Source organism: Anas platyrhynchos, chromosome 6, assembly GCF_047663525.1.
Source record: "Anas platyrhynchos isolate ZD024472 breed Pekin duck chromosome 6, IASCAAS_PekinDuck_T2T, whole genome shotgun sequence".
In the NCBI taxonomy this organism is placed as follows: domain Eukaryota; kingdom Metazoa; phylum Chordata; class Aves; order Anseriformes; family Anatidae; genus Anas; species Anas platyrhynchos.
Genome location: NC_092592.1, coordinates 4,189,483 through 4,215,962, shown reverse-complemented (window position 1 = coordinate 4,215,962; position 26,480 = coordinate 4,189,483). Strand labels below are relative to the sequence as shown.

General features: G+C 40.4%; 1 protein-coding gene and 1 long non-coding RNA gene across 4 annotated transcripts; one reads left to right on the top strand and one right to left on the bottom strand.

Moving 5' to 3' along the window:
- Positions 1-120: 120 nt before the first annotated feature.
- On the bottom strand, positions 121-19,633 carry ATAD1 (ATPase family AAA domain containing 1). Of its 3 annotated transcripts, none has more exons than XM_027460421.3 (10): positions 19,482-19,633; positions 17,474-17,649; positions 15,985-16,083; positions 15,631-15,751; positions 13,826-14,026; positions 12,606-12,712; positions 9,920-10,009; positions 6,604-6,654; positions 3,777-3,913; positions 121-3,231 (listed from the first exon to the last, which is right to left on the bottom strand). In XM_027460421.3, exons 2-10 carry the CDS (start codon positions 17,633-17,635, stop codon positions 3,111-3,113), a joined length of 1,089 nt encoding a protein of 362 aa, XP_027316222.1. In that variant the 5' UTR covers positions 17,636-17,649; positions 19,482-19,633; the 3' UTR covers positions 121-3,110. The 3 variants fall into 3 exon arrangements, with proteins under 3 accessions (XP_027316222.1, XP_027316223.1, XP_071896374.1); XM_027460422.3 differs by lacking the exon at positions 19,482-19,633 and adding an exon at positions 19,343-19,481; XM_072040273.1 differs by lacking the exon at positions 19,482-19,633 and adding an exon at positions 19,178-19,202.
- Positions 19,568-25,678, top strand: LOC140002862 (uncharacterized). Its single transcript, XR_011810413.1, has 3 exons — positions 19,568-20,002; positions 20,341-20,487; positions 21,511-25,678. It is a non-coding gene; the product is annotated as an uncharacterized lncRNA (long non-coding RNA).
- Positions 25,679-26,480: the final 802 nt, after the last annotated feature.

Here is a 26,480-nt window from a genome sequence, read left to right as displayed (position 1 = left end):
ATGTCCAAACCAGGTGCTTTTTTATAAATAAAATTTTAAAATAAAAGGCTGTATTTACAGCCTTGAAACGTAGACATACATGTAGTACATGCAAAGGTTACAGAACCAGAGCAACAAAACCCAAGTGCAAAGAGTGCATTTATTTACCAAATATTTAAGACTGCTTCAAAGATTACTCTCCAAGTCGTGTCGGACTGCCAAGATCAGCCTCTTTACAGTCAGAGGACACTGTGCTGCACTTGCTGTCTACCAGTGACGGAGCAGGTCTAAATAAATGATTTGCCTGTTGGGAAAGTCTGTGCCTCTTCCAGCCACAGGATCCAGTCGCTGCTCCCCAGGAAGGGCCCTTTCCACACCAAACCCTGTTCCAACTCAGAGTGTGGTGCTGGGTCAGCCCCCCCCAGCCTGTGCTGCAGAGTGCAGGGTTTGGGTGCAGCAGAGGCAGTTGGAGATGCAAAGCTGAAGGAGGTGGTGGCTAAGCTCTTGCAGCTTCCTCAGCTTCTTCCAGCAAGCTGCGGGGAAGGTCTTGGTTTGACAAAGCTGTTGCAAGGATGGAAGAGTCCTTCAAAAAGTGAAAAAAAATACGCTCCAGCTGCAGCTGTCCTCGGGGACCACTGCAAATTGCCCTGTATGTCTCCTGCACCCTGCCTCATAAGCAGGCAGCAATGTATTATAGCCAGGAGGTAAAGGCAAGCTGCAGCTGGCATGCAAACAGGCAGATTCTTGTAGAAACACAGAAAGAAAGCAGAGCTGAGCTGGGTACCAGATGCCCTTGCCACCTGCAGACATGCTTTTCTTCTTCTTCCCATGCACACTTAATTGACATTTAACCTTGCATTTTACAACTAATCTAAAAAATACTAGGATGTACTGTACCAAGCAGCAAGCACCCTGAAAAAGGACGGAGAGGCAGCTTAGGAGCTGCATTATCTCATCCACCTGCAACAACCTGCAAGTCACGATGGGCACAGGAAAAACAGCCACTGCTTTACTGCACTGTAGGCAGAGCACCACATCTGGTGAGTGCCTAATTTAAACCTGCTGAGAAAGCAAATTCCATTAAGCTGCACTACTTGGGTGTTTGGCTTAAAGCTAGTCCTTGAACTCAGTCAGTGTTCCCCAGCTAGCACTGAAGAGGTAGCCTTAAGGCGCATCATTTAATACAAAGGCAAGAGGAGCAGCAGCAGCAATTTCCTCTCATTCACAGCCAGTGCAATGGGGAAATGTGTCCTGGAAGGAGCTGACTACAAGTACTGCTGCACCTTCACCCTTCCCCACTGCAAGTGGCCTTTGCTGATTGTGGCTCCTGGCCTCTTGGAGCTTCCATGTTCTTGCTACTTTTTTTAGCAGTTTCCCTGCAGAATAAACCACCTCCCCCCTTCCCTGGTGAAGAAGTGCAGGTTAGCACCTGCAGTGGTGCTTATAGCACTCATTCCAGCCCTGAAACCAGAACAACTTGGGCGATCAGCATTCCGTACCCCACTTTTTGATATCCATATTCCACTATGTTCTGCTATGCCTAATTTCCTATGTCTTGTTTTACACCACTATGCATTTCCCATATTTCCCCTGCCACATGAAAAAACAAAGTAAATTATTTAAAAAAAAAAAAAAAAAGACAAGGAGATTAAATCAGGTCAAACGAAACCTACTGCATCTGGAGCATTACACAACCAGTACGTGAAGCAAAGGCACTCAGTTGGGTAGGGCTGCTGCAGCTCTAAGCTTAATGGAAACCGCCATCAGCACCTGATACCGTATGCCAGCTGGCTCCAAGTCTTTATTTTACTTTGCAGATTGTTTCGTTTTACATCACTATCTTGCTTTCAGGGCTTACCTTTCCTCTGTAGCTAGCAGAGCTGTGACACAGTGTACCTTGCCCTTGGGTTGAACAATCGTGATTACATATTTGCATTAAATTTGGGCACAACACTATAAGGAGAAAATTAAATTATTTAAAACCTACTGACAATAACTTTACCAAAACACTTTGCCACTTCTTTTTTTAAACGCTTTGCCTTTATCACTACATAATGTTACATGAATTTACTGAACTGTTACCAGCAAGTACAGCAGAACATTTCTAAATCACATTTATAAACCTGAAATCCATTCTTCATTGCCTTCAGTTTTGCACATCAGAGCACATATGTGACAGAGCAAAACATCAGAAAACATCTCCCCTCACCCTAATCAAAGTACGTGTACAAATCTTCATGGTACAATGCCACCGTGCAGCAGTGGGTCTTCCAGAGAAAATTAAATAGCAGCAAACCCTCATTACAACAAATAACAAACCAAAAAGCACAATTTCATAAAGTTTATAATATGTGGGACTTAATGAGAGACCAGTTAAGAAGATTCTACTCTACTCACATCAGAGGGAAAAATAAAAAATAAAAACAGCATTAAAATGCCTCAAAAAGCAGGATTCATACAAAATTAAAAGTATTCAAACATTTGTACAGTAGTTTACCATCTTTAGTAAATGGTACCAGATTTCAAGTGGTAACGTGAGAAAAAAAATAGTAACATTTCAAATTTTGCCTAGAAGCAAAATTTCTACCTTCATTATTTGCTGGCACAAGGAAGAAGTAAATGTGTATTGAGTATCGATGAATTTTTAATCTATACATCTTCTGATTTGGTTCGACTCAGGAAGTAGAAAAGATTTTCCATACTCGTTATCTACAGGTTATGTCTACATATAAAAAAAATGTGTGAATATATACATTTAATACATACACACACACTCATACGTATATACACCTACTGGTAATAAATCATCTTCCCTCCACACAGGTAACCCAGTGAACCCATGCACCATATCAGAACCTGCTTTAAGGCTACACAGTGTATCGATTATGGGACAAGACACAGGCAGCTGCTCTTGGTCTGAGCTATAATTGTTCCACTTCATGATCTATTATTACGTTTTCAGTTGTGCATGACAACATTGCAATAACTTAGAATTTGTTGTATAAAAACAATTCCAGAAAGAGAACTCCCTTTTTCAGGGAACAACCCCACTCCCACCCCCTTACATTGTTTTTGTTGATTACAGAATATAAACTAAATCACATCAGAAACTGCAAACACACTCTTTAGTCTTAATCTAAACTAACATGCATCAAAACATTCTGAAGTGTGGCATCCTTTGATTTTCTCATCTTCTCTATCGCCCTGTGGAGATCCTGCTGCTGCACAGGCCGAATTTCGTCTTCATCATGGCTTCAGAAGAATGAAAGAAAAAAAGCAAAACAACGGTTTAGGTGATGCATGACACCTATTCCTACAATGACAACTTTAGTTCTTGAAAATAGTAATTTGACACAGATCCAACATTACACTGGAAACATGCTTCTATCTGTGCATATAGTCTACCTGCAAGTACGGGAGATAATCAAAGAAAGATCACAGCAAGTAAAGTTAACATGAATGCAAGAGTGTTATCATCATTTAAGGCTGGTAATATAATGCAATAATATTAACTCTTGTTGGTTCATGCAACCTCAAGCTTAACACCTTGGAACAAATAGTCTTATTTTCATAGTCAAAGTGAATAAAGGTAACTTATTTGTTGATCTTATGGTTGTATAGTGGCAGTTTGCCAAGAGAGTACCTCGTGCTTTCTGTGAATCATTGCAAGGTTTAAAAAACCCCTCTAAATTTGCAATTTAAATTAGGAAACAAATTCTAATATTTGAACAGCGTGTAGCACCAGAAGTCTTCACAATTGCTATTCAGCTATTGTATTAGAGAAGAAAGGCACATACTTGTCTTCTTCACATGCAGAATTAACGTATTCCCTGACACAGAGGAGTGCTGCATCCCGGCACATTTCTTTCAGATCACTTCCTGAGAAGCCATCAGTCTCTTTAGCAACTTCTAGGAGATCTACATGCCTGTCCACCTGTCCAAAACCAAAAGGTAACAGCTTGAAAACTCCAAAGTCATATACTTTGTTCTACAAGCACAAGATATAATCACCTCTAAGTATTTTTACTTGTCCTAAGGGTTTTCTTCCCCAATCTTGCTTTTTGGGAACTAAAAAGAAAATTATTTGATTAAGTTATGCCTTGAATCCTCCAAGTAGTTCACATCATTAAATTAAACTAATGTTTCATCTAATAAAACCCTAACGTATAGAAAGGAACAGGTAATTGAAAGCAAACCATCACATTGGTATATTCTATTACTGATGAAGTTCCCGTGCAGCTTTGGAAGCCTGTTAGATGACAAAACAGGATGACAGGGATAATGACCCAGTTTCCCAAATGCTCACACAAGTTTCCTACAACAGCTCTGCTTTTTTTTTTTTCCTGTCTGTGTGTGTTACTGAACAACTGCTCCTGTTTTATACAACCATGAAAGATGGAACCTTGAGGCAAAATAACACGCCTAATTCCATGCGCTGCATTGGACTGAACTTGTTACAGTCAAGACCTTTTATTTATTTATCCAGTTTACACAAGCTCCTTCCAGCATATTTTCTAGTGCCCCCACATTTCCTTTTCAAGAAGTTAAAGCCAACACAGTCTAACCAAAAGGCTGAAATTAAGGCGCAACTAAGAGGGAAACTCTTCCATGGAATTGGCTAACTGGTGATAAAGGCAAAGCCCCAGGCATAACTATTGTTATTTTCCCGTTACCAGTCCAACCCGTGGGCTCTGCAGAATAATGCAAGAATGTGCTGACACCCACCAAGCACTCTTCCAAGCCTCACCATCCCTCCCGCTTTTCTTGAAGGACAAAGATTACAGTGATTCTGTCCTACTTGCTCAACCCCTGAGCTCATACTTAAGTCACTGTTCCCTGACTTACAACTCAGGTTTGGGTCTGGAGCCAGCCATCTGCCTCCCCAAATGTGGAAGTGAAGGCAGAAGCAGCAGCTGTTTTACACCAAGGTGCCTCCTACAATCACTACAGCTTGGCTGTCTCAGTGCTTTGCTCTAAAGCATCATCCTGCGCACAAACACTGAGAAGCCAGCAATGGTCAGCTATGGAGCTGCCCAGCCTGGGGCTGACGGCCATCAAGAAAGGGATGCAGCAGTGTACCTGGTTAAGAACAACCAGAAAACGTGCACATTGTGTGGCAGGCATTAACAAGGATTTCCCTTCAACTCAGGGAGAAGAAACAAGACTTCAAGACAGGCAGAAAAAACAGTGGGTATGCCTACACCCACCATGCCCACTGTTTTTTTCAACCCCTCTTTTCAAGGGCTTCCAGAAAGTTGGCTACCGTGGCTAGAAATAAACTGGGCTTGAGAGACCTAATTCCCCTTCCTACGGGATAACCACTGAAGTCTGATTCCATGCAGCCCCAGCAACTGTTACTTGTGTAGCTGTGATTCACTGCCAGATGACTGGTATGCTTTACATTCTTTCAAGTCCACGTTCAGAAGATGATTTAGGTTTCTCTTCATGGCCATAAGGCCAAGGTGTTTCATTGACAAAGCAAAGGAACAACACACTCCATTCACATGCAAAGGCTGGCTGCAGTTATTTCAGGAACCCACATACAGGTCTGTTATTTCGCACACCTTTCCTAACAACTCTTGAAAACAAGTAACAATTTGGAACCACAATTTCCAATAGAAGTTTTAATTTGTTTGAAGCTTTCTGCAAATCGGTCATCTTTTCCTCCACAACTTCTTTGGCATTTAGCATGTGTTCTGTTTTCATATGCGAATAGTATTTTGCAAGAAGCAAATATTCCAATGCTATATAAAAAATCCAAAATGACCACTTGAAAAAAAAATCCTCAGTATCTGCCATTCACAATGATGAGGTATGATTTTTAAACCTCTGAAAAAAAAAAACAAAAACACTTGTTTTTACTAATGAATGGCATTTATTAGGATGGACCTCAATCAACAGACACCTTGCAAAATTAACCTAATGAGAATTTGTGCTACAGACTAAATTCTGTAAGACTTCAGTGGCAGGAACCTCTAGTAGTAATGGTCCTGTATCCTGCCAGCAGATGCTTCCAATGCACTCACAGCTACTGTTCTCCTCATTTTGTAACCCACATGGTGATATGAACACCATATATTATTTGTAAAAACATCCATAGCAGTTTTCCTCTAAAGAAAGTATGAACCATGAATGAAAGTGGAAAAAGCAGCACTGTAAAAAAAAAAAAAAAAAGTAACTCCTCCTTTCTTAATTAGCGCAAACAGACTACAGCTCAAGAAATTCAGTATCTTCCTGGGTGAATACTTCATGATATTTCTTTTATTGGTCAAAGCAATTTTCAAACATGATTCACCTTCAGGGAGATGAATATATTATCTTGTTATATGACAAGAAAATGGAGACAGAGAAATTACATAATTTTCCTCAGAGATGGTGGGTGATTCACCAAGAAATCCGAGACTACTGCTCTGAATGAAGCTCATACTTAAACCAGTAGACAACTCTATTGCTTTAATCTTACACCACGCCTAAAACCACAGAAGATTCTTAAGTTATAATCAGAAATACTCTGGTAGGTCATCTCTACCTTACTACAGAACAGCCAATTATAAAACAACTCCAGAGCCTGCACTCATGAGAACAGTAATTCAGCAAATTAACCATTAAAAGAAGTCTACTTACATTTTCATTTTTCAAAATTAGCTTCAAGATTGCTTCTCGTTGTTTCAGAGCCTTAAACAAAAGAGACAAAACTTACTAGAGAACAAAAATACACATAAGTAGGATACCAAATTTGTTCCAAGTGTGCTTGCAGTTAAATTTCCATGACAAAAAACATTCCTTCAAATGGGAGACACGATACAACTAAGTAAACCTATGTGACAGTAATTAGGCACACCACGAGGCAAAAACAGATCTAGGGTACTCTCACTCTGGGAGTACATACAATTAAACATTTGAGCATATACATTTATAGTAACTATAGGGAAAGAGAAAATGCAGTGATATGTTTAGTCTTACTTTGCCTTAAATAAAAGCATCTGTCTCTGAGGATTTCCCATAATCTTTAACAAAGGGCAGACTCTCTAGATCTAGAGGATGCTTTCAATACATACTTTGCTAAATCAGATCAAGAGGATAAACTCCTATATTTAAAAAAGCAAAAACACAATAATAAATTTAATTCTACAGATCATGCTTGGGAAGTTTAAGCAATATAAATCACATACCATAATGATCTTGAAAGAAATGGCTAAGCATAGCCTTACTAACAAGGAAAAACAAAAGGCAGCGAATAAACTTTCTTGCATCTCCTAAAAACAAACTTGTCCAAAATTCACTTTCATTGTTAAAACACAAACAAAACCAACCAAACAAAACCAATAAATAATTCCATAGACAGTCTGCATCTGACCAGATGACATTCGGTCTCAGAAATATTTCTTCCATTTCCCTCTGCCTTGCAGATAATTCTTTATGGGCAATTTGGGGCATTTTCATCCCGAACCTGGTTAAACTGCAACATATTGACAGCAAGTTGAATATGAGCCGGCAGTGTGCCCTGGCAGCCAGGAGGGCCAACCGTGTCCTGGGGTGCATCAAGCACGGCATCGCTAGTAGGTCAAGGGAGGTGATTGTCCCGCTCTACTCTGCGCTGGTGCGGCCTCACCTCGAGTACTGTGTGCAGTTCTGGGCACCACAGTATAAAAAGGACATGAAACTGTTGGAGAGTGTCCAGAGGAGGGCTACGAAGATGGTGAAAGGCCTGGAGGGGAAGACGTACGAGGAACGGCTGAGGGCACTGGGCCTGTTCAGCCTGGAGAAGAGGAGGCTGAGGGGAGACCTCATCGCAGTCTACAACTTCCTCGTAAGGGGGTGTCGAGAGGCAGGAGACCTTTTCTCCATTAACACCAGCGACAGGACCCGCGGGAACGGGGTTAAGCTGAGGCAGGGGAAGTTTAGGCTTGACATCAGGAGGGGGTTCTTCACAGAGAGAGTGGTTGCACACTGGAACAGGCTCCCCAGGGAAGTGGTCACTGCACCGAGCCTGACTGAATTTAAGAAGAGATTGGACTGTGCACTTAGTCACATGGTCTGAACTTTTGGGTAGACCTGTGCGGTGTCAAGAGTTGGACTTGATGATCCTTAAGGGTCCCTTCCAACTCAGGATATTCTATGATTCTATATTATCTATAAGGTGTTAGGTACTCCATAATAATACTACCTGTGCACACTGTCAATCCACAGCACGTAAGTTATCTTGGTCCTTGATAAAAGAGTTGAAACCAATCTTGGCCGTATCACGAAGTACCACAGACAAGAACAAGAGGTGAGCAGTAAGTGCATGAGGTGGTTGTAGCAGGGTAAGGAAAGTTCCATGCCTGTGCCCTAAACGACACTTCCGATTTCAATTCTAGACCTCAGAGAGGAAACCGGCCTCCATGGTAATATTCTGAGGCACAGTTACCTGCAGAAAAATCATCCTTCTAATAATGACTCTTGATAAAAAGATGTGGCAAAGTACTAAAATACACATCCATGCCTCTTACTAATTCAAAGAAAAACTGAAGATGAGTAAGGTGTTTGAAACCCTCCGAACAGACATCACAATAAAGGTAGTTAGTGTGCTACAAATGCTTTGTTTCAAGAAGTATCCACCCACAAGGAGTGAAAGCCTGTGCAAACAAGACAGGTCTGGGAACATGACTACTCTCTTGCATAATCAATGAGAGTTTAAATCCAGTCTCTAGGTTTCTGCAAAAAATTAATAATTAAGGGTATTTCTGTAGCCAGAAGGGTATACTGACAACCACAATCAATCTTTTTCCAGTATTGATACAAAAATGTCTTGTTACGTGTTCAAAGGCTACTCAAATACCTTGAAAATGATGGCAATAGCAAAAAATAGTAAGGGTAAGATTGTGACAGCTGGCATAAGTGATACAGGCCTGCCTTACTGCCCATTTGTCATAAATTGTAAGGGGAATAAAAACAGTTTTCCAGATTGCTTGCTATATCCAGCTGTGGAAAGGCTTAAGCAGAATGGAGCTTTTGATATGCAGATTTCCTTCTTGCTTCTCTTCTTCTTGAAAACTAAGTATCTCATACCCAGAAATTATAAACAGTAGTCAAAATGTACCTGTTTCTTGGTGCCCTCTGACCTGGCTGTCACTCTACCTTGTAGGCAAGTAGCTTGTACTGGTGGGGAAGGGGAACTCCAAAGCACTAAAATAGCCACGCAGCCCATGAAATGAGCTGCCCTTCATCTCAGTGCCACAAATGTTAAAATTCTCTGTTTAGTATGCTATTTTCTAAGATGCTTCTCCAGAATTGCTCCTTAAGCAGACAATGCACCTTTTGGTTTGTACCCTTCCTGTATCTGCCCAATATTCCCTCATGGAATTCAGCTACCTGGGTTTCCTTGCACTACAAAGACGACAGCTAATGGAGACATCTGGTGCATTCTGAAAGACAAAACTTCAATAGCAAAGCTGCACTGGAAAACAACATAGTACTGCTAGCACCCAGAGAGAGTATCGAGTACTAACTGCTGTGCGCTGACAAAGGACACACCCTAGTCCTATGCCAAGGACTTCCTTTAGCTACACAAAAATTTACAAGAATAGTTTATTTCATACTTATTTATCTCTCAGCAAGGGAAGATGGACTGATGTCTGTTTCAGAGTGCGGCATCTAAGCCACTTGACTTTTGTAGACAGAAAAATGGGTTGGAAGTGCTCAGGACACTTAAAGTTATTTCAGATAAAAGAATCAAGGAATCAAGTTTCTGTGGGAAACCCCACCTCTAAAAGCAAAGTTCTGTGTACTTCCATGAGACTAAAAACTGATCAACATAATACCCCATCTTTATTTCTTTGGGAAAAAAAAAAATCCCAGATGGGATTTTGTGCTGATAAAGCCATTTTGTGGCTGATAAAATACCTGCCTGTTGCTCAGCCACCAGACTCACTGCTTAAGCAAAGATAGCATGACTTACAGGTTGGTTGATGTGAAACCGGGTTGGCATTCTTCTCATGATAGCAGAGTCAAGATCCTGAGGACGGTTGGTGGCTCCCATCACTATTACCTGCGTACATCAACAGAAGATGACTAGTTAGCCTGAAGCCTGATTTTAAAAACATCACCATGTTACAGTTTCAAAATCAAACATGTGACTCTTCCACACTTTATCAAGAACATCAGCATTTAAAGAAGTTACATAAGGCTTCTTGGTACTGATTTCAGTAACTGGATTTAAACATGCAGCTCAAGAAAGCATTGGTACCACACATTACCATCTCGGAGGACATTTTTACATGAGTCTGAAGCCTTCTGATCTCAATCTAGAAGTTCAAACACTAAGCAGTAACCCAGAGCTTTTGCTTACAGCTGCTGGGGATGTTTATTTAGTTCCTGGTCGTCTGGAAGGAACTTGAAAAGAGACATTTTGGTAAGATATGAGAAAATGTTTAATTCTTGTGCTATGTTGAAAAAAAGAAGGGCAATCAGTTCTCTGGAATGACCAAGCTGGCAACTTTTGCAAGCACTAAAATGTTGTATTTTATTTGTTTGTTTTTACATTAAAAAAAAAAAAAAAGCATTAGAAGTCAAGAAGAACCTACATGCACTGGTATACTGAAAGAGCACTACACTAGACCTGTATAAGCCAAGTTCAATACAAGGAGAGTATTTACCTCATTTGAGTGGATTCCAGTTGTTAGTTTAAGAACAAATTTACTTCCCATTCACATCAACCTTGTTTTCTCATTTGTTATTTTAAGTTATGTACACTGTAAATACCCAGTCACAAAAGTGAAAAATGCCAGGGAAATAAATCTCTTATCAAAACAGCTTCCTGACACCCTTCTGCTCCTTTGTCTGGGGTCACTCTACCGCAGCCAACAGCTCCCGGCCAGACCAGCTTGTGTTTTCTGCATCAGAGTCACCCTGCCACCTAGAGGCTTATTTATATGGTGGCAAATCGCTACACTGAAAAAGCCAAAAGGCTCATTTTTAGGTGGGGCTCCAGCGGTCTTAATCACAGCTCTGTCTAGTAAGGGTGATGCATGCAAGTTCTGTGGTCATGTACGCATGCTGAGCACTTGCTAATGTTTAGCTGAGCCCAAGCTGTCTCTCGCAAAGAGGCACTGCTGTTCCCACACTGCGCTTCCCAAGGACCTGTGCTAGTGCCCAGTATTGCACCTTAAGTGTTTTTCCCTCCATACAGAGCTGAGGAGCCTTCCCAGAACTTCATGCAAACATGAGCTCCCCCAGGTGTGAACACAGCTGTACGGAGCTCCCCTGCATGCAGCCTTGAGCAGTGCAGCCCTGTTCTCTAGGCACTGTGCCTGAAGTTCCTGCTGGACTCAAGACTACTTCCTCAGCAGGTTTAGCCCATCAGAGCTTAACATACTCTTCAGGTGCAATCAACACAGGAACAAGTAACGCTCATTACAGCACTTGACAATTTTCTCATAACAGTTGGAATTTTTGTTACAGTAACAAAAGACAAATCTAATCCTTATTCAAAGGAAATCTGTTTGGTGAGAATCAGACAGGCAACCCAAATCTCCCAAATAAACATTTGTAATGAACACAAGAGTCCAGTGAGCTGGCTGTCAGAAATCAGACAGTACAAACGTCAAAACCACTGCTGAAAGAACACTTCCTGAATAGCAGTGACATCCAAGGGAGGAGCCTGAAACATGGTATTGAAACAAAACACTCCCGCCGAAAAACTCCCCAGAAACCTCCGTCAGCCACAGCGTCTTCACCCAGCTGTTGCACGGCATTTTACTGCAGCAACTCCCTACTATGCAGAGGCATACACATAAGGGACAACAATAACTTGTTCAAGATCAGCATGCTGAACCCAAGTGGTCACTTATTGGAAAAGAGATAATATTCAAACATTGGAAGGAATGTAGGCTTGCAAGATCATCTTAGCTTCCACTAAAATATTCATACCATTAGCCTCCCACTAGCAGTAAGCAAACACTCTGCTTTAAAGCTTCTATGCACATCTATTCAGTGTCTTCTAACCATTAAAAAAAAAAAAAAATCCCCTGAAAAACAGTCTTTACTATATGCTTGAGAGAGCAAGAAGAACAATTTTTATAAAGAAAAAAATGATGGGGTTCAGAGGATCAGAACTCATTCACAGGTTAAAAACTCAGAACAGATTTAAAAACTTGAAAATTTAGTATTTGGAGAATAACCATCCTTTTTAAAGGCCTGAAAAAGATTGCCCCAGGTAACACTTCAAAAACATAGAGCAGGCTCTCTTCTATGCAGCACGCAAGTCATGTTTCCTGGGTGGGTGGCTGTTTTTTTTTTTTTTCTTTCTTTTTTGTCTTTTTATTGTTCACAAGGTGTTTTTCAAAGCAGTTCAAAATTCCCAATTTTGGCAGCTCAAACTTTACAGCTATATTTTTGAGACTTAAGAGACTTCATAAAATAACAGCTCTAAATTTAAAACAAAACACTTACAGAAACAGTCCTCTCAAGAAGAAACACAATCTATTAATCCATCTCATCCCCGTAATTCACGGGTAATCACTAATAGGTAAAGAAACTCTTTCAGCAATTACTACACATGATCTGCTACTCTTCCCAAATGATTCAACGCATAAAAGATGAGATAACAGAATCACACTGCTTTTCTTGCCATCCTCTTCACTTACCTGGCAGTTATAATCAGTGTCCAGTCCATCCCACAGACTCATGAACTGAGCTTTCATCATAGCTGTAGCTTCATGGTCAGAACTCGAACGACTTCGTAAGAAGGAATCTGTATTAAAGGAATCAGTGAAGCAGCTGACTTTCAATCCTGCCACTGAAACTATGCTGTTTGGTTTCTTATGTGCAGACTGATCCTACTCTCTGTCTTACAAGTACTTTTAAAATAAATGCTGTCAAGAAAGGGAAAATATTTATTACAACGAAGAGGATAGTGGAATTTTACCACATTTTTAAGCCCATCTTTTAAGTTACATCACGTACGTATGTAACTATCACACGGGACTGTCCTAAATCTTGTGATCCGAATTTTCATTCTCCTGAATGGAAACTTAACTTTCACCTCCATTTCTTACACAGAGATGGAAGCATTCAGAGTCTGGCAAGTTAGAAATCACCAAAGCACACAAGAACAGTAAATTGCAGGACTGATATGAAGTAGGCTGTATACTTTGCTATGCAGAGTTCTAGCTTTGCCACAGGTTGCCTTAAGAATTTCCAGCAGCTATGGAAAAGCACATTTTTCATACCTATAGGAAGTAAAAACAGCATCTTATGAAAGTAGCCCCTTTGATGCTCCCTTTCCGCAAACTGTAAAACACCCTCTGTTAAGTGCCAGTGATACGAATAAATGAACAATTTTAACTAGACTGCTTACAGCAACTTAAATACTAATGTGACAAGCTCTAATGCACTGAACAACTGGCAACTTCGCTGCCTTCCTAGCTGAAGTTCCCCTCCTACTTCCGTAGCCTGCCTAATTAGATTATTATTCCTGAGCTCTTCTAATCCCATATTTTATTTCCCATTATGTGGCCTCATGGAAAAAAGTTATTCAGTGTTGAAATGTATCTGGCGATAGCTTTCCCTTTATAAAGAAAGGCTTTCCACACGAATCTTAGCCTAACCAAAAATAAGCAGCAACTTGTTCCACTAGCAATTTCTTCCACTAGCAAATTAAAAAAAAAAAAAAAAGAGAAATACACGAAATACATTGTTTTTCCTACTATGTCACCATTACTTTTCACTACTACTTTTATTACTAAACCTTGTTCCATTATAATTCTTTTAAGAAACAGGTGACAACAGCTCAATATAACCATCAACTCAAACCTACAGCCTACTGCCACTCTGCTACAGTTACTTAAAAAACACAGATTTTTACCTATTTCATCGATAAAAATGATGGATGGTTGGAGCTTTATAGCAAGGGAGAAGACAGCAGCAGCCAGTTTTTGAGACTCTCCATACCATTTGTCAGTCAGCGTTGAAGGCTGGAGATTAATAAATCGACAGCCTGCTTCCTTTGCTGTAGCCTTGGCGATCAATGTTTTGCCACAACCAGGAGGGCCATAGAGAAGTACTCCTGAAAAACTCACAGTGTTAATGTTCTCTGGTTGCAGTACAGAAAACATGTTTTGGCACAACAGACATGAGAGAGTCCAGGCTTGTATTTTGTTCAAGTTTTAAAGGACAGGACATCAAGTTATACAGTGCTCCATCAAATCAAACACAGTCATTTTAGTTATTTCAGAGAGCCTTGTTTTAAGATTAAAGCTAAGACTGTCTAAAAGTGGCTGATATGGTGAAATTTAGAAGAAACTTGTCTGAGAGATGACTGTTTTATTACAGTGACTGTAAATGTAACGTAATATTAAAAACATTTTTATAAGCATTTGATAAGCCTTATTTACAGTTAATTTCAATTTTGCTGAGAAAGCTTAGCACAAAGGGGTTAAACAAAAATAGAGCCCACAAACATTTTAAACAAATCACACACAATTAAAGCATGACATCTCATGTTATTTTTATAACTTGTCATATTGAAAGAAACTTGTCATGTTGAAAGAATTCGCAGTAATATTTTTCTAACATAGTTGTAAAGAAAACAATTTAAAAAAAAAGTCAATTCTGAAAAAAAAAATTACCTTTTTTTTCTGTTTATGCAATTGATGACCACAAGAATAACTAATCTGAAAAAATGACTTCCTATTAACATACGATTTAAGTGACTATGAAAACAGGAGAGCTTGTCCTATATGGAAAGTATGCTTTAAAATATAAATAAATAAAAAAATTTCCCTTTCACATATTAGATCATGACATTAAAATAATTTTCCAGTTTGTGACTTAAACAGATAGGAGCCTGGAAAAAGCTAAACTAGTTACAGAACTGTTTCATTTTTCATCTTTTTGTTCACAAAACTAGGAAGAGATGGTTACAGATATGCAATTAATGCAGACAGTAATTAATTGTTTTCAGAAAATTCCAGGGATCAGAACATTAAAAATAAACTTTCTTATTGTGTCCAACATTTTAGATTTAAATTCTTTGTTTTCTGTAACATACAACAAATATGGCCAGAAGCATTCTAGTGCAGATAGTCCAATTTCCGTTTTACTGTTGGAAATTTAATTTGTCACCCAACAGTTTCCTTACTGCCTCAATACTGTCCAATTCAACTCCAACAAAAAAAAAAATAAATGGATCTCCGAAATGAAAATGGTATGCCTGTCTCTGAATGACTGGAATTTCCATAACTAGAACAAAGACCAACATTTTTAAGACTAGAGAGCTGTGTAAAACATTAGCTTAAAACAAGTTTTTGTGCTTATAACTTACATTTCCATGATACCATAAAAATATTAATAAATGTACAAAGTTGTACAGTAGAGTTATAGCTCACCTTGGTCAAAAGGCAAGATGAGGTATAAAAATAATCCACAATTTAGGCAATTAAAAATGCAGATTACATTACATTCATCAAAATGCAACTAAAATCAATTATCACTTCATAGTAAAAATAAAACATTCACTAAAATTTGAATTCATGGCAGTAGAAGAGGAAAAACCCTTAGATAACTGTCAACCCACTTCCTCTTTCTTTTCTAGGTAATTCTAACCTTTCTCTTTTTATTATTATTATTTTTTAAATATCAGCATATAAATTCATAACATTTCCTTCCTACCTTTTGGTGGCTGTAAGAGCCTGGAATTCTCAAACAAGTATTTCTTCTTGATGGGCAAGATGACAGTGTCTTTCAAATCTGTAATAACATCATCTAGGCCTGCTATATCATTCCACGTTACCTGATATGGAAACACAGTATTAGAAATTATTGAGGGGGATAAGAAATTAAAAGGAAGTTAAAAGGAAGCTTTATGCTTCATGATGCTACCTTAGTTTCAAACTACAGAAATATTTTCTGTGTATTTCCATGGATACGTATATATGCCAAATATCATCCAAACAACACAACACAGAAGTTATCTTCCATGTCCGAAGTGCTATTATAGGAATAAAATGGAAAACAATTTCTTACATGCATGCTTAGTGGGTCTACAAGATGTGCAGCGATACTCATTTCGTATTCAGTAAGCTTGACATTTTTCACTCCAATTTGCTTCATTAGCTTTTCAGCCTAAGGGAAATAAAACACCAAGAAAATCAGAGGAACAAATAGATAACAATTCAAAAAATATTTTTAAAAGAACTGCTACTTGGAGTCTGAAGGTTAGAAATAAGAACTATACGCTTCTCAGTAAGTCACATTTGACAAGAAACTAGATCTTTGTGAAGAGGAAAGCTCTGCTATTTCCAAATGACTTGCTGTCACCTGAGCGAAACTAAATAACGTCTCAGTTCCCATCAAGTAAGTGTCACACCAACCCTCCCACTGCCCCAGACCTACAAGTCATTTATTATAACCTGAAAAGCTCCCAAAACAAACATTAACACACTGACTTTGCTGATCAGAACAGGGCTGGCACACAGGTAACCTCAGTACACTTCCATAATATGTGTGAGTTTCCAAAGCTTATAGAGACATGTTACACTTAAAAAAAAAAAAAAAAAAGCAGCCAAGGAGTCCTTAATTCTTTACAAACTTTGTATAGGATTCAGACAAACTTCACGTGCTTATATTACCTTCATATCCCTACAAATAACACACGTGCACACTTTAATGGAAAATATCATTTTCCATTAAATTCCATAATTCCAAATTTGGAATTTCCAAAATTCCATAAAATATCATTTGTGTCACTGTAAAAAGCAAACACCCAACCTTCTGTCCCCAACACCACTGTATCATTGACAGAGAATGATGTATTTTCAAGGAAAAAAAAAAAAGATACTGCACAGAGGCCAGTCATTTTTTCTATGTATTCAATGTGTTTTTTTCCCCAACTTAAAAGGAAAAGTCATTTATTGTGTCAACACACTTTCACAACTCAGTTTCTCTTTACACTCAAACTTGTGGTTAGGTCTGACATGATTTTGGGATATTGCAGCCTTATATAATAGCTGGCAGTAGCACAGATTGTGAAAGCTGATTTTTAAAGTGAAATGCCTAAAAAGGCATTTGTACAGCAGTGTCCCTCACTGTCATGAGTAACTACAGTTCCTGGCCCTGCCAGTAAGTTGCCAAAAAGCAGCAGAGAATTAAGTTATTTCTGGTCAAGGTTTTAAAAAGCAACTGAGAGCATTATTTAATGCAACTGCTGCTTAGCAAAGCTGTCAGAAGAGGTATTGAGACCACACACTTGCACATAACTAGAGAGGCAACACAGAACTGCAGTTCAGCAGTTTTTCTATAACTAAAAGCTAAACACTTAAACTTGTTGTAAGATGTAAATACTGAAAACACTAATAGCCTGGATCCTGATATTTATTAAAATAAAATACACATCTAGTTTTGTTGATTACTTCAGTGGTTATTCCCAGTCCAGTTTACAGTTAGCAGATTTCTCTGTCTGAGCAGTAATAAATGAAACAGTATTTCACAAAAGTACTTACGAATAAAATCCTACCTGTTTCTGAGCTTCTACTTTTTGCTTTCTGGTCGGATCAATAGCATCAACCATCCATTTAATGGTAAAGTATGTTACAGCACCAAATATCGTTAAACGAAAAATTAATCCGACCACTTCATTCCGGCTCAGGGGACGTGAGAAGGTTTCAGCATGTACCATTTTGCCTTTTAACACTAAACAAAAAAAAGCAATGGAGAGAGAGAAAGGAAAAAATAAAGTAAAACTGAGAAGATGCCTACCTTAGTTTTCATAAAATGGGGTTTAAATATATTTCCAGGCAGACAGAGAGCATGAAGTTTACTATGTAGTTACCATGAAGTACCTCAACAACAGCACAGTGCCAATACATAAAACTGGGTAAGGTTAAAGTATGCAGCACTAAGTATAACGATGACATGGTTTCAGTTCCACTTCCAGGAAGCAGAGGACAAAGGACAACAGCAATCTGAGGCCCAATTTCTTGACTGATTACATACAAAATGGTCTCCATCTCAGTCTTCCATTAAGAAATCAGCATTTCTTTCAGCTCCATAATACCTTGCCAAGAAAGATCACTTTATTTCAGCGTCAAGCTTGCAATCCCATTAAAACTGAAATTATCTGACTGTTATTGGCCTAAGAATGCTAAGTCATGGAGACAAAGATAAATACATTACTTAAGCTAACTGTTGTGTTGTTTTATTTTTTTTTTCCTAAGAGGAAGCTTTAAGGAAAGGCACTGAATTGTCACATTCAATGAAGATTGACAACTTCTATTCAGATATAATGAGGTTAAGAGCTGGAGCCTGCACCTAGCAGAATGTATTTGTAGTCTTCCGTGTTAATAATAACCCTGGAAAACTGAAAAGGCTGGATGTGGCACAGAGTTATCAAGGGAAAAGGCTGGCTGCTGCACCATCCAGAACGTATAACACCTTCACATTACAGTAGTGTGCTGCAGAGATAAAATTCTTCTTAAACCATACAAAAACGCCTTAAAAATTGGGGTCCTCTTCCCTTAACCTACTTTCCACTCAGCTCGTGGGTTTCCATACAAGAATGCCCACAGTCCTACTCATTTGCTGCCTGATTTTCCTGCTGCAAGGGCAATTCCTTTTGGCAGCTTTATCCATTCCTTGGCTGACCTCCAAACCGAGCTGTCAGCCAGGGGAAAGCTGGACTACCCAAATATCCTTGAATTCCCCTACTCTTGGCTAGTAGTCACATTACGTTGACTCTGTGTTCAAGTAATGGCAACACCAGTACCATACCACGGACTTTCTTTGCAAAAATTCAGCGTGCTGGAATCAGGAGAAGCATCCTGATACGTTCACCCAAGTCAGTCAAAAGCTCACTGCTATATTCCAGCAGTGACCACCAAAACAGTTTTGGTTTTGTTTTTCTAACACCCTTCACCCCCTGTCTAGAAATTTAAAAAGTTAAGATCCTTTCTGCACGTATCTACTTGGAAACCAAATAAAATTTGTCTGTTTATCATCTAAGCAAGCCATGAAGCCAGCAGATTTAACACGTTCTATTAAGCGTGATTTATTAAAACAAAAAGGCTATATATTCACTGAGCAACAAAACTGGGCCCCAACACCCCTCAAAACATCCAAACCAACCAACCAAGCCAGCAAACAGCCCCACCAACACCACGTCTCCCACGCAAGCCTCGCCGAACAGCCATTTTAAGGGAAAGGTTACGCTCAAAACCCTCGCCTCAACTTTCCCGGCGCGTCCTCTCCTCAGCGGCGGCTGCGGCACGGGGAAGGCGCGGGCAGCGGTCGGGCTCAGCTCGCTGCCTCCCCGCACGGCTGCCGGCACATCCCCACCCTCAGCGGGGTCCAACGCCTCCCTCCTGCCCCGCGCCCCCCGTGCCCTCACCGAGAAGCTTCTCGGCCGGATCGCGGCACCGGGCCCGGGCCCGCCGAGGACGCGCCGAGGGCAGCGGGAGGGCCGGGCCGGGCCGGCAGCCGCGACCTTGGTGCCGCCGAGGCGGCCGCGGTGCCGCTCGCTCACCCACCTGCCCGCCCCCCCGGGCCGGTGTCTGCGACGCGCGGCTCCCGGCGCGGCAGCGGCCGTACGGGGGAAGGAGGAGGAGGAGGAGGAGGAGGAGGGGGAGGAGGAGGCGGCGGCGGCGCGGCCCCGTGGTTCCCCGCTCCGGCCGGCTGCCGCCGCCCCGCGCAAAGGTTCCGCCCGCCGGGCAGCGCCGCTAACGGCCGGCGGCGCCGCGGCCCCCTCAGGGCGGCGGCCCCGGTTGGCAGCGGCCCTCGGCTCCTCGCTCGGGTAGCGCATGGTCGTGCTGAGCGTGGGCAGTTCACGGAAATTCAGCTTTCTTCACGCGCCTTGCAGGCCCCTGTCCTGTCACGTTTCGAGTTTTTGCCGCAATTCAATGTCCCCTGCCACAGAACGCCACGGGTGGCCAATAAGCAAGGCAGTATGGCACAGGAGGTCACGGCCATCATGCAATGATAAAATGGCACAATTGTCCAGTATATACAGATACGGATATATAAAAACATATAAAATGACAAAAAAAAAAATGTACGTTTAACAAATGGTTCAGTTTCTGAACTGTCCTCACTCCTAGAGCTATCAGTGTAGATGGGCCACCTGAATTTTGAGATACACACGTTTACAGAAAAAAAAAAAAAAATCTTAAAAATGTGTAGGAAATAGTAATCTTGGAATCATTCAAGAAATAAAAAATTCCACACTATCTCGGTTCTGAACTGACTGGTAAAGAAGTGAATAAGCAGCCTAACCAGGAAGTACAAAATATCTACCTAAAATAAAACTGGTTAGGAAGAGCTATTGATCAGTCGGTTAAATAGAAGGTATGTGCTGCAGCTTCCCAGCACCAGGGCAGTGTTTTCCTGCAGGATTGAGGCAATTGAGGGAGCTGGAATCAAGCTGGGACGGATATGCAAGAAAGCCTGCGTCAGGATGGGAGTCCAGCCAAGTGCCTGCAGAGGAACCCAGTATTTCCAGAGGCTGAAATGTCCTCCATCCATTAAGAAGCTATGGTGGTAATTATTCCTATATATTCCCAGTGATGTCTTTCATGTCGATTCCATGTTAATTACTTTATACATCCTTTTTTGTTGTTTTCCCATTACGTGGCCTGATTTTTTGTTCTAACTTTTCTTTAAACGCTATTCTACATCCTGTTGCATTTGACAATTCTCACTTTTCCTGGCTTATAACCTAAGCTTTTTTTTTTTTTCCTCCAGTACTTGCTTTTTCTTCCTGCTGCTTTCAGATTTGCTTTCTGAAGGATCAGTTTAAACTCCTCCCATAATAGCAGAATAACCCCAAGCCCTTGGAGCAGCATCTGTTTTCAAAAGGAAGCCATTTGTTTATCACTGAACTTTCATAGCAAAGATGTGTCTTTATCTTGGAGAAATGTTGTTTGGATAGGACCTCAGGAGGTCCCTTGTCCAGGGTAAAATTAGGGAATGTACAACCATATCTATACTTTCACTTAGAAGGTGTATGCAAACAGAACAACCCAAAGCTTGCAAGTTAACATCAGCTGGCTGATTTCAGATGCTACTGGGATACATCAGAACGAAGACCATCTACATTTAATAATTAATCAGCAGTTTATTTAGAAGTACTGAGGCAAAATACTTTCAAAAAATTCCAATTTGCATTGCAAATGAAAATAGTAACTTCAAACAATGTATCAGGAAAATGTTGAGAAAAAGGTTAAAACAAGGAGATCTTTCTAGTGAATGTGATTACGCAGATGTTTTGGCAACTTGTATTTTGTTGTTGTCTACCCTTCTGCTCTTGCATCAATGCCCCTGAATTTTTAAAGCCTTTCAGTCCCACCTTTATTTTTATTATTATTTCTTTTTTTTTTTTTTTGTGATACAGCCTTATGACTTTGTTTTATTCTTACCTGTAATTCATATATTGTTCAAGGACTTGATAACAAAATTCAGCTAGCTCACTTGGAATCCTATTTTGTTTTTCAAGAGCTTTTTATATAACAGTAATTTTCTTATGAGGCATTTTTAACTGTCATCCCTTGTACACAAATGCAGGAACTACTTCACCTACAGACAAGTCAACTGTGTGCCTACTGGGTACAACAGCCTGTGGAACAGATCTGCTGCTTCTGGTCTTTAATTTCTTCTTCACTGCACCTGTTCTATGTAGTGTCACCTCAGGTAAAGTATGTCACAGCTGATCTCTCTCTGTACTGACACCCAGTCATTCTCTGCAGTGACCCAAGTGGGATGTGATCTGCCCCGTCGAAACCATCTGACATCACATCAGTGGTGTTTTCATCATTAAATCAATACACAAAAAAAGTACTCAAGTTCTCAAAATGATTGTGATTTTACCAGAGTAGTTAAATGAGAAATTTCAGTTTGTTTCTACTTATTGGATCAATATAACCTACATTAACAACAACAACAACAAGCTTTTGAAACAACTTTAGCTTCTTCAGCAGTACTGGAGGTTTCCCTTTTATTGTTCTGTGTGCTATAGCTCTCCCAAATAAGAAATGTATTTGATCAGAAAATAAATGTATCAATGTCTAAATTGATTTACAGAAGGCCTTCCTTTTTCTGCTGCTTCTCCAGCCTTTAATGGTAAATAAGATGATTATCTTATAGACAATATATATTCTTTAAGTCTGTGTAGAACATGTGAACAGTTTCCCCTTGATGATTTAATAGTGAACTAGATACAATCAGTGATGCTGACAGCTTTATTATTAATTTGAGGCTTACACTAGTTCTTATAATTGTCCCTCTTGAATAGAAAAAGGATAATCAATCATTTCACTGTAAGCATTTCATGCACTAGGCAAATACTATTGTGTTTGAATCACCGATATTGTAGGAAAATATTTAGGACCCTTCTGTTTATTCTCCCACTCTTAAAAAATGACATCTGTTTTGTTGCAATTAAGGATAAATGCAAACACACACACACAAGTAATAAAACCTAGATTTTCTCACTGCTATTTGACAGCTCTAGCGTGAACCTTTGAAAGAAATCCTCTGATGAAGTACTTGTTAAAAATTTTTAATGAGTGATGCAATTTTTCAGAAGTCAAGCAGGGTCAGGTGAGGTTGATGTCTCACTGATACTCTGTGGAATCCATATGTTCCATTGGGCTCTGTTTTTTTTCAGAATACTGAGAGACTATTATTTCTTGAACAAATATTTCTTTAAAATGGTGGGAAATACCAAATTCATCCTGCTTTAACAAACAGTTTCAAAACCTTTATGTTTTGAGCCTTCATCTCAACATTAGGACTTACTCTCAAACCTGATCCTACTAATGCCTCCATACCTTTAGTGTAACTGGAGCTCTCCCTCTTTGCAGAGATCTGACCTTGGCGAGGCGTTTCCAGGCACTGTGCTCATGTGGAGCTGCTTAGCGCAGAGCCATGAGACACTATCAGCCTACCGCTGACTGTGGGTCTTTCCAGTGTTAATGAGAGCTGGGCCTTAGTTTTCAATGAATATCTTCCCGTAAAAGTATGTCTGAAAGAAAAATGAACTGGAAATCATGGGTTTATACTGGGGGAAAAAAAAAAAAAAAGTGTTTGTGGCAGTGGCTGTTGCCCAAGCATTTGGTGTCCCTTGGCTACTTCAGATCACACAGCATGCTTCCTACTCAAGGACTCGTCTAGAAATTGGCAACCTAAGTTGCAACTCTTTCAGCACACTTTTTCAATTTGGCTTTGGCAGCTGTGGGAAAGTATAAATAACTTTTTTTTTTTTTAAATTATTATTATTAACATAAAAAAAATTAGATTGCAAATTTCCCCCAAAATTGTAAAATTTAAAATCCAAAGAATTGATGACCTGGCTGGAATACAGAACTAGAAGGTCTCCACAGGAACCTATCATTGTTTGAAGACACATTACAGGAGTTAAGATGAAGGCCACACAGTGTGCTGGTTCGATTTTGACCATTGAGTGCTTTGCTATGAAACATGTGGTTGAGTCACCATCCCTGGAAGTCTTTAAAAAGTGTTTAGATGTAGAGCTTAGTGATATGGTTTAGTGGAGGACTTGTTAGTCTTAGGTCAGAGGTTGGACTAGGTGATCTTGGAGGTCTCTTCCAACCTAGATGATTCTGTGATTCTGTGTTATTTTTGGTGAATTTCATTGTCCAGTCACTGCAGGCTAGTGGCAACTTCTCCAGTGATCTGAACAGGAGCAAGATGGGAAAGAACTGGTGTGCTAACAGCCAAAGGATCTGTGGTGTCTGAAGGCAGGAATGGGGTTACTGTTCACTGTGAATAACGAAACAGAAAGGGAAGGAGTAGGTATGAAAGGAGATCACCAGAAAGCAAGACGAAGTATTTGGAAAGACCAAGACGAGTGATGGAAAAGAAAATGATGGCGGAAAGGGGAAGCCTGGGAACGGTTTTAATAATTGGGCAAAAGCATGCCGTGTTTCTTTCCCACTCTTCCGGGTTTTGCCACCTTGCAGATCAAAGACTTCCAAGTTAGAGGTTGTGTTGTATTTTGTAGCCAATTCTTTCATGATATTGGCCACTTTCTCCTTAAACCTACGTAAACTTTTTGCACCCGTGGCATTTTGTTGCAAAGTCACACAATTTAACTTTGTGGAACTGTTAGAGCAGGTCCAGAGGAGGTTGGATGAAACCGCTCAGGCGGCTGGAGCACCTCTCCTGGGAAGAGAGGCTGAATGAGTTGGGTTTTTCAGCCTGGAGAAGAGAAGGCTCCAGGGAGACCTCATTGCAGTCTTCATGTACCTACAAGAAAGCTGGGGAGGGACTCTTTGTCAGGCAGTGTTGCGATAGGACAAGGGATATTGGCTTTAAACTAGAAGAGTAGGCTCAGATTTCCTCAGAGGGCGGTGAGGCACTGGAACAGGCTGCTCAGAGAAGCTGTGGATGCCCCATCCCTGGCAGTGCTCAAAACCAGGTTGGGTGGGGCTGGAGGCAGCCGAGTCTGGTGGGAGACGTCAGAACTGGATGGTCTTTAAGGTCCCTTCCAACCCAAACCATTCTGTTGTTCGATGATTCTATGCCGTGACACTAAATTCTTCTCTTTGTTGTTTTGAACCTGTCTCCAGCTAGTTTCTTCTGGAGTCCCTACATATTATACTGAAGTAATGGCAAAGAAAATAGACCCTGTCAAACTTTTTCAGTAACTGAAGATTTTAGTTAAAGACAACCTCCACATAACTTTTTATCCTACTAATTCCTGGCATAGTCATGCAAGTTGGACCATGAGATTTCAGTGGTGTTTTTTGTTACAAAGATCATCACTGCACGGTTTGAAGAAAATCTATCCCATGTCTGTAGCTGGAGGTCAGGAAGAGAGGGGGCAGTCTTTATACTTAAAGGACTTTCAGAAACGTTCTAAAAGATGTTTTTGATTTGCTAGCCACAACAGTATTTGTCTACAGATAACCTCCGAGTCCAGGACCTAAAAGTAGGTTTTGTGGTTTCATTTAATATATTTGAAGTTTGGGAAAGGAACAGTATGATCTTACTCCATACACTAGCTGACCCCAAAATAACTACGAGCTGCCAATGCGATCAGGAAAACAAGGCCCTAAGAAGTCTTGGGAGCAACGCTCCTAGCAGAGCTTGGAAGGGACTAATACCATTGTCCTTGGCTCTGGCAAGATACCATCGAGAACACCGCACACCATTCTGGTCATGTATATTGGAAAGAAATATTACTGAAACCGGAGCAGAAAGTCACTATGGAGACTAGTGAGATGAAGGCTAAGAGAGATGGCATTTATGTCTGCAAATGCACAAAGGGTAAAAAGGGTAAATACTGTGGCGTAGGAGCTATTTAAGGCCAACACTGGCACAAGAACAAGCGGATATAAACCAGTTACAAATATATTTAGCATGAAAATCAGAAGAAGGTTCTGGGAACAGCTTCCCAGCGGGAATAATGGTGGCAAAAGATCTTAAGATGAAATTTGATACATTTATGAAAGAATTATATAATACAGCATTTGCAAAGGCTGAAGGCTGCAGAAACCCAGGAAATCCCTCCACCTTATGTTCCAGTTTATTTTGAGCCCTTAAAGGCAAAAACATAGCATTTCACTCTTCCATTCCTCTTCCTGCTCCAACCATCTGCAAGTGGACTTCAGTACCTCTCGTAAGACACATTTGAAATTCAGTGGCTTGTTCAATCTTATCTCATGCTTTTGAATTCCTTCTTGCTGTTCCTTAGAAAAGTTTTGTAAAGGATTGCCTTACACATATTACAAAAATCGACATTATCTTTTTATACCTACTGTATTTTATTCAATCTTCCCTACTTGCCAGAGTACTGCTTATCAACAAAATTCCCCTAGTCTCCAACCAATATGCAAGCAAGCATTAACCAAGCTGCCCTGCTCAAACGAAAGCGAGAGCCATTCCCCGGGTAATGCAACTACTAAGCAAACCAGAGACATCCTGCTGGTGTTCCTGTGAGGACCATCCTCCCTGTGGTCTGACGGGTCTAGGAAAAACACAAAGTTTCTTAGTCAAGGTGTATTTCCCCACCAGCCTCAGACACGTTTGAGATAAGTGTATCAATTAGTACCAGGATCTGTTCTTTAGGGAGATTCCTGCCCTTCTGGTTTACATCATCTGCTTTTCACAGAGAAAAGGGAAAGGGATGCTCAGGTTTTCCTCCTACCATCAGGCTACTCCTTCCCATCATGTCTCTCGTACAATTGTATAGGAAATGGGAAATGTTTTTTTTTTTTTTCCCCCCAACTCAACAGGGTTTCACTCCCCTTTCATTTCTGTTCCTTGCAGATTGTTGAAGGTATTCATCATCCCTTAATCAAAGGACTGCCTTCACCTCCCTTTTAAATAGGAACAGCCTTCCTTCAGAGGCGTGTTACCTTTGACCTCCATGGGATATCCCTTACTGTTCGACATGAGAACACTGCAAAGGCAGCGTTTTTAAGGAAAGCAGATTTACCAGCCTAGAAACTCTGTTTCTTCAAACGGATGGTCTGTCTGGCAGGCTCTCTGCTGATCCCTCAGGAGCTGGG

Coding starts and splice junctions, on each gene's coding strand:
- ATAD1 (XM_027460421.3), bottom strand. CDS start 17,635: ATGGTACATGCTGAAACCTTCTCACGTCCCCTGAGCCGGAATGAAGTG. Junction 10,010..12,605: donor ACACTGATTATAACTGCCAG/GTAAGTGAAGAG, acceptor TGATGTACGCAG/GTAATAGTGATGGGAGCCAC. Junction 3,914..6,603: donor TAATTTTGAAAAATGAAAAT/GTAAGTAGACTT, acceptor GGTTTTGGACAG/GTGGACAGGCATGTAGATCT.